Source organism: Schistocerca gregaria, chromosome 10 (genome assembly GCF_023897955.1).
Source record: "Schistocerca gregaria isolate iqSchGreg1 chromosome 10, iqSchGreg1.2, whole genome shotgun sequence".
Lineage (NCBI taxonomy): Eukaryota > Metazoa > Arthropoda > Insecta > Orthoptera > Acrididae > Schistocerca > Schistocerca gregaria.
In genome coordinates this window covers 191,982,757-191,996,365 of record NC_064929.1, presented here as the reverse complement: position 1 = coordinate 191,996,365, position 13,609 = coordinate 191,982,757, and the positions used below count along the sequence as shown (strand labels likewise).

General features: G+C 44.1%; 1 protein-coding gene across 1 annotated transcript in view; it reads left to right on the top strand.

Annotated features, from left to right (window-relative positions):
- The window catches only part of LOC126293657 (synaptic vesicle glycoprotein 2A-like), a 161,905-nt gene that overhangs the window by 72,157 nt on the left and 76,139 nt on the right, over window positions 1–13,609 (top strand). The window contains exon 6 of the mRNA XM_049986942.1: window positions 7,695–7,936. Coding sequence (XP_049842899.1) covers window positions 7,695–7,936 — 242 coding nt within the window. The remainder of the gene's footprint in view (window positions 1–7,694; window positions 7,937–13,609) is intronic.

The window sequence follows — 13,609 nt, the reverse complement described above, 5'->3', positions numbered from 1 at the left end:
CGCTGCAGTGCTGGAACGTGCGGACACTCTCACTCGAGGTAATACACGGATCACAATCAGACTTCTCGCTGCTCAACGGGACGTCTCTGCTGGTAGTTTTGGCAAGTTGGGGAACTCAAAACTTTACGCATGGATTCGCGACTTCCATTTCTCAGTCCAATGAAATATGCACTCTTCAATACATGGTCGATGGGGATGTTATGGCTCCAATATCGACCAGTGGAGTGACACCATGCAGGTATACAGGTCCGCACAGTAACGTGGCATAAAATCGTCTCACTGAACGGAGATTATGTGAAAAACAGGGTTTGTTCTCAAAAGAGTGGGGAGTAAAATGGTTTATTGGAATCCTGAATAATGCCAACTGCTCCCAGAGAAAGAAATGTGTGGCATAACTTACTGAAAGCACCTCATACAATACTTAAGCAGTCTGTTCGAGAAACAGCTGTGTAGTGAAGCAAGTCTTCTGGTCCCATTTGTCTATCATAGAAGTTTCTTTCGGAATAAGTTGATGCAACAGCTCCATATTTAGCTACAACATACATCGCTCCATTGACAAAATATGGTCTCCTACAAACTGAAAAGTTGCACATATCACTCCAATGAAGAAGAAAGAAAATAGAAGTAACCCGCCAGATTATGATCCTACAGGGTGTCTGAAAAGTCTTTCCCTGATTACATAAATTGATAACTCAGGCTAGAAGTAAGATACAAATATGAAACTGGTGTCTAATTGAAACTTCCTGGCAGATTAAAACTGTGTGCCCGACCGAGACTCGAACTCGGGACCTTTACCTTTCGCGGGAAAGGTAGGAGACGAGGTACTGGCAGAAGTAAAGCTGTGAGTACCGGGCGTGAGTTGTGCTTCGGTAGCTCAGATGGTAGAGCACTTACCCGCGAAAGGCAAAGGTCCCGAGTTCGAGTCTCGGTCGGGCACACAGTTTTAATCAGCCAAGAAGTTTCATATCAGCGCACACTCCGCTGCAGAGTGAAAACCTCATTCTGGTGTCTAATTGTTTACAAACTATCAAAGTTTTTTCACACATCAGTAAACCTCCACTTCTATTGTTGCCCAGTGACAGTACACGGCGATATGACTTTGCGGTCGAAATGCTATCACGTATTGAGGACGATGATGGTTATGTCAGACGAATTGCCTTTTCCGACGAAACGACCTTTTTTGTCAGTGGAGTAATGTATCGCCATAATGAGCGCATTTGGGGTTCACAACCACCTGGTGAGGTCATGGAGTGCACAAGAGGCAGTCCAAAGGTGAATGTTTGGTGCACGCTATTGCACGATCGAATTATCGGACCATTCTTCTTCGCTGAGGCTACCATCACGTCTGCAACTGTATGCTGTTCCTCAGTTGCTTCAGTATCATCTCGATGTTTCAGCAAAGAAACCGCCTCATCGGGGTTTGGACGTCCGTGCCTATCTCGATATAACCTTTCCTGGGCGATGGATTGGTCGTGATGGGCCAACGGTTTGGCCTCCACGCTCTCCTGACGTAACCCCATTAGACTTCTTTTTATGGGGTTATGTCAAGGACGAGGTCTACCGAACACGTGTATCAGGTCTTGAAACCCTGCGGCAACGGATAACCACAGTCGTTGAATCGATCGCTCCAGTGATGTTGGCTAATGTGTGGACGGAAATTGAATATAGCCTAGATGTGGTACGTGCTACCAAGGGTGCTCATGTGGAAATTTACTGATGTGTGAAAAAAACTTTGATGGTTGGTAAACAATTAGACACCAGTTTCATATTTGTTTCTAACTTCTAGCCTGAGTTATCAATTTATGTAATCAGGGAAAGACTTTTCGGGCACCCTGTATATCACAGGCATGGATTTTAAGTAGAATTTTGAAACGTATACTGTGTTCACCCAATATGGAACCCCTCTAAGAAAACCATCTTTTGACACTTGGGCAGTCCAGATTTAGAAAATACCGTCATTGTGAAACACAACCGACTCTTCACTCTCAATGAGTGACAGGGGATCTCAAGTCGATTCCTAATTTCTAGAATTCCAAGCTTTTGACACCGTTCCTCACAAGCGGCCTCTAGTCAGATTGGCTGTCCTTGAAGTATCGCCTCAGCTGTACTACTGGTTTCACATTTTCCAATCAGAAATGTCAAAGATCACAGAAAGTCCGAGAAAGTCATTGCCCCATTTAGAGTGGTGTCAGTAACATCTACCAGGATCTGTACAGAAACTCGAACTGGAACCTTGTAAAGGGTCTGTACTACAGCGCCTGAGTTACTTTCACGCTATTTCTCGATGTCAGTACCGCACGTGGATATTGCAGTGTCTGCATGATGGGCACAAGTTGACCCTCAAAAGCTGTTTCTCCTAAGGTATGGCTGCCTTTAATGAGGAATCTGAACTCTCTGCACAGCTGACGTTGGTGTTCTGAAAATCCTCACCAGTCACTGCCCTGAGCCGAACACTCCCTGATGTGCGGTTTTTATCCAGGTCTCGGCTGTCCAGGCATAGCCTGTGGATCACTGTAAAACCCTGATGCCTCTTCCTGATGCAATGATTGGTGTTGCAGAAATGGCTTGGATATATTTCCACATCCACGAGTATCCCTCTGCCAAGGATTAACGAGCACTGCTGTGGTCAGTTTCTGATGCAGGACCCCGTGTTGCTATGGGGATGACTCTGAAGCCGTGGGCAGCCTTGTTGTCATGGATATTGTGCGCTCATGATGCCTGTGTTTCAGCACTTGGTGTTCCATTATTGGCCTGCTTGTCATTCTGTAGCTGTGGACAGTCCCCCTACTACGGATCATCATGTGCTCCTAGAGCCTCTTCCTGATACATAACCTGTTTCCAGAATGAGATTTTCACTATGCAGCGGAGTGTCTGCTGGTATGAAACTTCCTGACAGATTAAAACTGTATGCCAGACTGAGACTCGAACTCGGGATCTTTGCCTTTGGAAGGCAGGAGGCGAGGTACTGGCAGATTTGGAGCTGTGAGGACAGGTCGTGAGTCGTGCTTGGGTAGCTCAGTTGGTAGAGCACTTGCCCGCGAAAGGCAAAGGTCCCGAGTTCGTGTCTCGATCCGGCACACAGTTTTAATCTGTCAGGGAGTTTCATAACCTATTGTTTCAGGATTGGCCTGGGCTGTGAATTCTCAGCTATCGGCAGTACTGTTGCTGTGGATCACTGTGCACTTCTTACGCCTCTTGATAATGGTGGACATCAAAAATGACTTCATTCTGGAAATAATCCTTAAGCCTGTGGCTAAGCTATTTCTGCACGACAACCTTTCTTCCAGGAGCGCTAGTCTCGAAGGGTACGCACGAAAACTCATGTGAAGTTCCAAAAATAGAAAGGATGTCTTGGAGGACACAAAGCTGTGAAGGGCTTCCGTGGGCCTGCGTCTACATGCATACTGTTCAAACCGCTGCGAAACACAATACAGAGGGAACTTTCCATTGTACCAGGTATTCCCGTCGCTTTCATGTATAGAGTGCGAGAAGAATGTTTAAATGCATCTGTGCATGCTGCAATATAATCTAATCTTTTTCTCACAATCCCTATGAGGGATTTACATATGGGGTTGTAGCATACTCCTAGATTCATAATTTAAAATTGGTTCTGAAACTCTGTAATTAAGCTTTCTCAGGATAGATATGAACTATCTTAAAGTGTCTGCCACTTCAGTTCTTTCGCTATGTCTGTGACACCTCTGTGTGCCAAATAAACCTGTCGCCATTCATTCTGCCCTTCTCTGAAACTGTTCATTATCCTCTGTTAGTCCTATCTCGTATTTGTCCTACACTATTGAGCAATATTCTACAATAGGTCGGTCGAGTTGTTCGTAAGCAGTCTCCTTTGTAGACTAATTATATTTCCCTAACATTCTACCACTAAACCCAAGTCTACAACCTGCTTTACCCACTACTACACCTATGCTATCGTTTCATTTCATATCCCTGCCAGATGTTACACCATTATAATTGTGCATGTTGACCAATTCCAGTTCGAATCATTGAAACTATAGTGATAGTGTACTAAATCTTTTTTTTACTTTTGAAGTGCACAATTTTACATTACTGAACATTTAAAGCAAGTTGCCATTCTTTGCATCACTTTGAAATCTTATTTCGATCCGATTGTTTTCTTGTGCAGCTTTTCTCAGACATTACCTCACTGTAAATAATGACGCTATCTACGAAAAGTCTGAATTTACTATTAATAATATCTACCAGTTCATTAATATAGAACATGAACAGTAATGCTTGCACCGCACTTCCCTGGCACGCACACAAAGTTACTTCTACATCTGTCAATGGCTGGATACCTCCATCACTATAGCATTTCCCTGTGAGAGGTGGAAATTTGGGTCAAAGTCCTGGCCCAGCGCACAGTTTTAAGCTGGCGGGAAGTTTCAACTTACAGACTATGTGTTCCAGTCTTGGATTGTGAGGCTATTCAGCAGGCATGAGCAACCTAGCTGCTGTGAATCCCTGTATACTCATGACGTCGCTTCCTGATTCAGGACGTAGCATTGTAGGATTGGTTTGGCAGATTATTCTGCATTCGTGGGCAACTGTGCACAGTTTGGACTCAAGATCCATGAATTAATGTCTTAGAACTAGATTTGGCGGTGATTCCATAGCGGTGTGTAACCTCACAGCCATGGGGCACTTCATGTTGATGATTTGTCTTGCAATACGGGAATCCGGTTTTCAAAAAAAATTTCCGACTTACAGCTGGACATAGTCAGCTACACACCACGATGTTTTTAGTGGGCACCTGCCAATCATCTTCAAGTAAGGTCTCAAAGACTGACAGAGACATCTTGCATTCCTCAATATATCTGATGATGGGAGAGATGCCATAAGTGCATGTTGATCTACAGTAGTGTGGCTGCCTTCATAAAGTTGAATCGGCGCCAAGTCAATCACATCAAAAGTATCCGGACACCCCCAAAAACTTACCTTTTTCATATTAGGTGGATTGCTCTGCGACCTACTGCCAGATACTCCATACCAGCGACCTCAGTAGTCATTAGACATCGTGAGAGAGCAGAATGGGGCGCTCAGCGGAACTCACGGATTTCGAACGTGGTCAGGTGATTGGGTGTCACTTGTGCCATACGTCTGCACCCGAGGTTTCCACACTCCTAAACGTCCCTAGGTCCATTGTTTCCGATGTGATAGTGAAATGGAAACGTGAAGGGACACATACAGCACAAAAGTGTACAGGCCGTCCTCGTCTGTTGACTGACAGACTGCCAACAGTTGAAGAGGGCCGTGACGTGTAATATGCAGACATCTATCCAGACCATCATACAAGAATTCCAAACTGTATCAGGATCCACTGCAAGTACTATGACAGTTATGCGGGAGGAGAGAGAACTTTGATTTCATGGTCGAGCAGTTGCTAATAAGGCACACATCACGCCAGTAAGTGCCAAACGGCACCTCGCTTGGTGGAAGGAGTGTAAACATTTGATGACTGAACAGTGGTAAAACGTTGTGTGAAGAATCACGGTACACGATGTGGCGAACCGAAGACAGGGTGTGGGTATGACGAATCCCAGTGAACATGATCTGCAAGCGTGTGTAGTGCCAACAGTAAAGCTTCAGTCTGGAACCGCGCTACCGCTCAGGTTCGAATCCTGCCCCGGCCATGGATGTGTGTGATGTCCTTAGGTTAGTTAGGTTTAAGTATTTCTAAGTTCTAGGGGACTGATGACCTCAGATGTTGAGTCCCATAGTGCTCAGAGACATTTGAACCAACAGTAAAATTCGGAGGCGGTGATATTATGGTCTGGTCGTGTTTTTCATGGAGGGGGCCTGGACCCCTTGTTTTGCGTGGCACTATCACAGCACAGGCTTACATTGATGTTTGAAGCACCTTCTTGCTTCTCACTGTTGAAGAGCAATTCGGGGATGGCGATTGCATCTTTAACACGGTCAAACACATATTCATATTGCACGGCCTGTGGCGGAGCGATTACATGACAATAATATCCCTGTTATGGACTGGCATGCACTTGGTCTTGACCTGAATCCTATAGAAAATCTTTGGGATGTTTTGGAACGACGACTTCATGCTAGGCCTCATCGACCGACATCGATAACTGTCCTCAGTGCAGCACTGCATGAAGAAAGGGCTGCCGTTCCCCAAGAAACCTTCAGCACGTGATTGAACATATGTCTGCGAGAATGGAAGCTGTCATCAAGGCTAAGGGTGGACCAACACCACATTGAATTCCAGCATTACCGACAGAGGGCGCCACAATCTTGTAAGTCATTTTCAGCCAGGTGTCCGGATACTTTTGATCACATAGTGTAACTAGCGTGGATAATGAAGAGGCAGTAGGAGATGCGGGTTCACTGACCAAGTGATACTTGGACATCAAGTGCTGGGTTAGGAAGGGCTGCCAGCGGCTGCAGGTCAATATTTGAACACCAAGTCCTGACGTGAATTTCTTCAAATATCCATTTTTCTGGGAAAATTTTAAAATTCACCTCAGAATCTGACTTCAAGTGATGGCTTGGTTAGTTACTCCACAGCTATTGGCAGCCCTTCCTGATACAGTACTTGATGTTCCAGTATTATTTGGCCAGTGAACCTGCATTTCCTATTGGCTCTTCATTATCATGTGTCAGATTGGTTTAGCAGAATTCCATTTATGTGTTCAGTGCCACTGCTGTGAATCGCCATGCATACATGATGTCTCTTCTTGATCCACAATTTAGTGTTTCAGTAATGGTTTGATCACTGATCACACAAGTGCTGGTACCTCTTCTTGTACAGTGACTTTGCAACCAAGGACAGTATCACTTCCATGAATAACCTATCTGCTTCTGAGACCTCTTCCTGACCCAAAGCTCATTCTTCAGGATGGGTCTAGTCAGTGAATCTGCATCTCCCATCCCCAGTTTATGATAGAGTACTTGGCGTTTGAAGACTGGCTTGGGTGTTGACTTTGCAGAACATAGGATAATTAACTACTGTGAGTCACTCTCTGCTTCTGGGCCTCTTCCAGATCCAGATCTCAGTGTTTCAGGACTGTCTTGCTCAGTGTATCTGCAGCTCTTGGCACCTCTTACTGACCCACAATTTGACGTTTCAGAACTGGCTTGTACAGTGATTCTGCACAACAGCAGACCAACTTCTGTGAATTACTGTCTGCTAATGAGGCTTCTTCCTGATAGAGATCTCGATATATGGAGATTGCTTTGATTGGTAATCACACATCTCCTGGCACCTTTTCCCAGTCCAGGGTTTGACGTTTCAGGACTGGCTTAGAGGGTTATTCTGCACAACATGGGCGGCCGAACATCCACGTATCACTCTCACACCTGGGGGCTGTTTCTGATCCAGAATTCAGTGTTTCAGGACTGGCTTCATGAGTGTATCTGTGTCTCATGTCACCACTTACTAATCAAGGACTTGGCTTTTCTGGACTGCCTTGGATGGTGATTCTGCAGAACATTGACAGCTCAATTGCTGTGAATCACTCCTCTGGTCTCTTCCTGATCCAAGGCTGAGTGTTTCATGATTGGCTTGGTCTCCGTATCTCCAGCTTCTGGCACCTGTACCTGATACGATCACTTTGGGTTCCTGGCGCTTCCTGGTCCAGAGCTGAGTGTTGAAGGATTGGCTTGGTGATTGTGTTTGCATATCTCAGAACCTGTTCCTGATCCAGTACTCGGCGTTTCAGGACTGGCCTGGGCGGTGATTCCTCAGCTCTGGGCAGCCCCGCTGCCGTGGATCACGATGCGGTCCTGGAGGGTTTTCCTGATCCTGGGCGCTGTTCCCAGCGCCGTCACCTTCCTGGGGCTGTGGCTGCTGCTGCCGGAAAGCCCCAAGTTCCTGCTCGCCGTCGGCAGGCCCGACGAGGCGCTCGCCGTGCTGCGGAAGATGTTCGCCACCAACAGCGGCCTCCCACCGGAGAAATACCCAGTGAGCCAAACTAAAAGCACCTTCCTTGCTTCAGCATTACTTGGCGTCCTTAGAAGCCAAGCACTTCAACAAGAGTCTGCACTTTCTAGACACCTAATTGTTGCACAGCTTGTTTTTCAGGATTCCATGCCTTAAACGAAAAATTTATAGGATCATTTCGTTTTCTGTATGTCTACCTGCCTGCCAGGTGTCTGTCTACCCAACTGTTAAGAATCCTTTTTCTCAGGCAATCAGGTTGAAATTTATGGCCGCGCGGGATTAGCCGAGCGGTCTCAGGCGCTGCAGTCTTCGACTGTGCGGCTGCTCCCGGCTGAGGCTCGAGTCCTCCCTCGGGCATTGAAGCATACCCAACTCTCTCGTGGTTCCCTTTTTAGGTACTCCACGTCGACGTCTGCTCGTAGATACGTATCGTCGGTAGGGTTTCCGGCTTTACTTCCCGACGTGACAGCGACGACTCTCCGATGAGGTGTGGGCCTTGTGTTTTGCTATTACTTAGAGTCTTGTAAATATCGCTTTTATTTAGTAATTTGTCCGGCTAAAACTCTCCCCTGTCATGATTAAGACAGCCTGCGCCACTTTTCGGAGGGAGTGTGGGTGTCAAAGAGTCACAAAAGTTCATATTAAGCAGTCCATAAAACACGTAAACGTTCACTTCAATTAGCGTGTTAGTTAATGCCTACGCTTTCCTCTAGATGGTGTTGACTTACTGCTGACTAGCTTCGGTTCCGAAAAACCTTCACTGATTAGTACTAGGTAAATGAAATAAGTACAACACACTTCTATTTCACTTTCACCTTGTATTCAAGGATTAAGATGGTGATGGGTGATGGTCTATTTATAAGGTCTCTAGCCTGTAGGAATCTAAATAGTCCGTAAATGCCGATATGCACGCGCTCTAAGTCCAGATTCGCAACTAACGGCACAAGACACTTTCAAAAGTCCACACGTTAATATCTTAATACCGGTACCTCTGAATTCACTCGCATCAACATATAATTTGAGTTTCTGGCGTCTCTATGTCCGTAAAGTTCCAATTTAGCACTAAAGTCCTAAAATCCCCTTAACACTCCGTTGCTACCAACAGTCAGAGATCGTACACTGCATCACTTTTAATCTCCGTAACATTCTAACAGTTTATCGTGAATCTTAACACGCTAAAGTCCAATCTAATTATTGTCCTGCTGACTGACACTTTCCTCGCCCTTTAACGAAACAATCAAGGGAAAAAAAGGTGGCAATAATGACGATCAGGCCTTTGTATAGGTTTATCTTCACAAGAGTTTAACGTCACTGCCTTCTCCATGACGGAGCTTCCGTGGATTTGCTGTACTTAGACGTTAAACTACTTGCTGATATACTATAATTTTGATCTGCAATTACCGAACTCTGATTCTACACTATTTTCCCCTCTAAAAATTCTATTCTTAATTTCAAATTATTCTTTCTATAGCTTTTATCACTGCAAACTGAACCGGGGTGTTACAGCATGGATATGTGTGTTTTTTTTCCTTAGGATAATTTAGGTTAAGTAGCGTGTAAGCTTAGGGACTAATGACATCAGCAGTTGAGTCCCATAAGGTTTCACACACATTTGGACCTTTTTTTTAAAAAAAAAATTATGCCGCATACTAAGGTCTACGGTTCCTAGGTTGTGTAAGAAATTTATACTTCCAAGTCAATCCAGTCAACAGATACGGCCATTTATGTCGCATATTTTGATATTCGCAAATACATTCATTGAAATGTTAAACTAGAGTCATGAAATTTGGAAAGATGCAAGGTTTCACTGTACAAGTACAGGAAAAACTTCTAAAATTGCTAAATAGTAATTACAAGCATATAAAATTTCTACTCTTTTAAGATCCAAGTCGCAGGCCGGACGCTTTCGATGAACTACGAGCGATTAGCAAAGTATCTGGAAAAAGTGTAAAGTAATCGATTTTATGTTAACCTTATATTATGCGTATTTATTTGTTGTTTATGTGTATCAAAGCACAGGGTGACCCAAAGGTTCGATAACATTTTAAAATGCATTAATTCACGCAATAACGGAGGTAGAGAGACAAAACTTGACAATCATTTCTGAAATGACGTGGGGTTTTAATGAAACCAAAAGAACGAGTGCAAAAAACGGCCAACCGGTGGCGCTGGACAGCAACATGACAATGACGCAGCATGAGATTACTGCATAGAGTGAGCTGCAATGAGAGGGGGAATTGAGAGGGGCCAGCAATCGCGGCATGTTCACTTTACATCTACATCTACATTTTCATAGATACTCTGGAAGCCAGCGAACGGTGCATGGCGGAGGGTACCATGTACCACAACTTGTAATCTCCTCTTCTGCTCCACTCGCTAATGGAGCGAGAGAAAAACGACTGTCTGTATGCCACCGTAAGAGACCCGATTTATTGTATATTATCTTCGTGGCCCTTACCCGCAACGTATATTAACGGCAGTAGAATCGTTCGTCAGTCAGCTACAAATGCAGTGCTCCAAACTTTCTCAATAGCGTTTCTCGAAAAGAACGTCACCTTCCCTACAGGGTTACCCATTTGAGTTCGCGAAGCATTTCCGTAACACGTTTTGTTAGAACCTACCAGCAATAAATCTAGCACCCCGCCTCCAAATTGCGTCGATGTCTTCCTTCAATATACCGTGGTACGGGTCCCAAACACTGGAGCAGTACTCAAGAATAGGTTGCCCCAGCGTCCTATATGCGGTCTAGCCGATGTCGACGGTTCGCCGTCCCCTATCAAAGTTCTCACATGCTCGTTCCATCTGATATCGCTTTGCAACGTTGCGCATAGATATTTAAACGACTTGGCTGTGTCAAGCAGGACAGTAGCAATCCTGTATCCGAACATGACAGATCTGATCTTCCTACTCATCCGCGTTAACTTACATTTTTCCACATTTACGACTAGCTAGGGTCATTCGTCACACCAACTGGAAGCTTTATCTACGTTGGCTTCTGTTTTCCTAAAGTCAGTTAACTTCGACACCTTATCATTAGCACGGCATCATCAACAAACAAATGCAGACTGCTGCCCACCCTGACCGCCAGATCATTTATGTCCCTGGGGCACCCCTTGTCTCCGATGAACACTCGCCATGGAGGACAACATACTGGGTTCTGTTATTTGAGAAGTCTTGAGCCACTCGCACGTCTGTGAACGTATTCCATATACTCGTGCCTTTGTTGACAGTTTGCAATGGAGCAGCTTGTCAAATGCTTTCCGAAAATCTAGAAATTTTGAATTTACCTGTTGCGCTTCATCTGCAGTTCTCAGTATATCATGTGAGAAAAGGGCAAGCTGAGTTGTACCCGAGCGATGTTGAAACTTCCTGGCAGATTAAAACTGTGTGCCAGACCGAGACTCGAACTCGGGATCTTTAGCTTTCGCGGCCATGTGCTCTACCATATGAGCTACCCAAGCAAGACTCACGCCCCGTCCTCACAGCTTCAGTTCTGCCTGTACCTCGTCCCCTACCTTCTAAACTTTACAGAAGCTCTCCTGCGAGAGACCACCACAAAAGAAAAGAAGATACATTTGGTTTTGTTCACTTTTGTTAATAACATATTTTCTTAATAGGCAGCTGATCATATAAAATGTAATAGTCAGCCACCCGGATGTAAACATTAAAACAAAAACTGGCTAGCCAGGTTTCGATAATTCTAAGACTATCTCCATCAGAATGTTAAAAGTTAACTAGAAAAATGTATAATGTATAAATAATATACATAAAATAGATAAATGCGTGAAAATTCTCAACTAAAACCAGAAAACTGAAATTACATGAAATCACGTAACAATTTCAAAATTTCAGCGACAGTGCTCTCGTCAGATGACGTGTTTGTGTTCCATGAGTCAAGAATAAAAATGATAATAAAAAATAACTCATGGAACACAAATATGTCATTTGACGAGAGGCCTGGTGCTAAAATTATAATGTTGTTAAGGGATTTCATGCAAGTATATCTTTCTGGTTTTAGTTGAGAATTTTCACATATCATCTATTTTATGAATATTATTTATACCTTATATATTTTTCAAGGTAACTTTTACCATTATGATGAAGACAGTCTTAGAACTATCGAAACCGGGCTAATGTGTTTTTTTTTTTTAATTGTGTGTAACCGGTTGGTTGACTGTTACATTTTATATAATTGCATACACGGTTGCTGAGACCACAGTCGCAAAATGTTTAAAATATCAGGCAACTGATCTGTAAATAGGGTCCAGAAGCTAAATATCTCATTTAGCGCAATTCTAGCCATACCAACGCATTTTCCGTAATTTGTACACAGAGATGTGCGGGCCGCATTGCCACAATACACTTAAAAATGTAAACTTCATTAATTGTCATTGACTTTAATTCACTACATGCGCTTTAAAGATGTACATTAAGGCGACAAAAGTCATGGGACAACAGTATCCACATATTTCGATGGCTACATCATAGCGTACATATAGTATACAAATAAAACGGTAGTGTATTGATGTAGTCTTTTGTACTCAGGTGATTCATGTGAAAAGGTTCCCAGCGCGATTACGGCCGCACGACAGCAGTTAAAGGATTCTGAATGTTGAGTAGTAGTTGGAGCTAGAAGCATGGCACTTTTCATTTCGGAAATTGTTACGAAATGCAGTATTCCGAGATCCACAGTGTCAACAGTATGCCGAGAACACCAAACTTCAGGCATTACCTCCCACACGGTCGAAGCAGTGGCTGACGACCTTCACTTAACGACCGTGAGCAGCGGCGTTTGCGTAGACATGCCAGTGCTAACAGACAAGCAACGATAGCATTGTAGACGCCTGGAAGGTAGTGGCCTAGTCAGATGGGTCCTGATTGCATTTGGTATGAGCGAATGGTAGGTTCCGAATATGGCGTAGACCCCAGGAAGTCGTGGACCCAAGTTGTCAACAAGCACTGCTCAAGCTGGTGCTTTGCTCCGTAATGGTTTGGGCTGCGTTTACATGGAATGTACTGAATCCTCTGGTCCATCTGAACCGATCACTGACTGGAAGCAGTTATGTTCAGCTATTTGGAGACCATCTGCAGACATTTGTGGACTTCCTGTTATGGATGACAATGCACCATGTCACCGTCCACAAATGTTCCCAACTGGTTTGAAGAACATTGTGGACAATCCTAGTGATTTGGCCACCCAGATCGCCTAACATTGAGGGGCGTGTACGTCAAAATCGTTGAAATTTACGTTTTCTGTTTTCTACTCCATAATGTACCTTGGACTTTGCTGAAAATTTTGGTATATAATACATTAAAACCAGACAATTGTGAGACCTTCAAATAATATTTTTAGTGTTGACGTGTGACTGTCAAATTTTACGGCTACGCATATACTGCCACAGTTGAGCAGTCATATCTTGGGAACCACACCGTCCAGAAGGCTGTGAACTTCTTTGGTTTGTGTAAGACATGTCAAGGAAAGGATGGGAACACGTCTGCGTAACCTAAAAACCAACTTGGGTAACACAACACTGTCTGATGGCAAGACAATAAAATGTGCTGGAAGGCTAACGGACAAAGTAATTGATGAAATACAGGAATATTGTGGAAAGGCCATTTGAGATGCTGTGAAAATTCAGAGAAGATGAAAACAGCTGTGTGGAGCACTTTCTTAAATAGAATATAAACCGATGA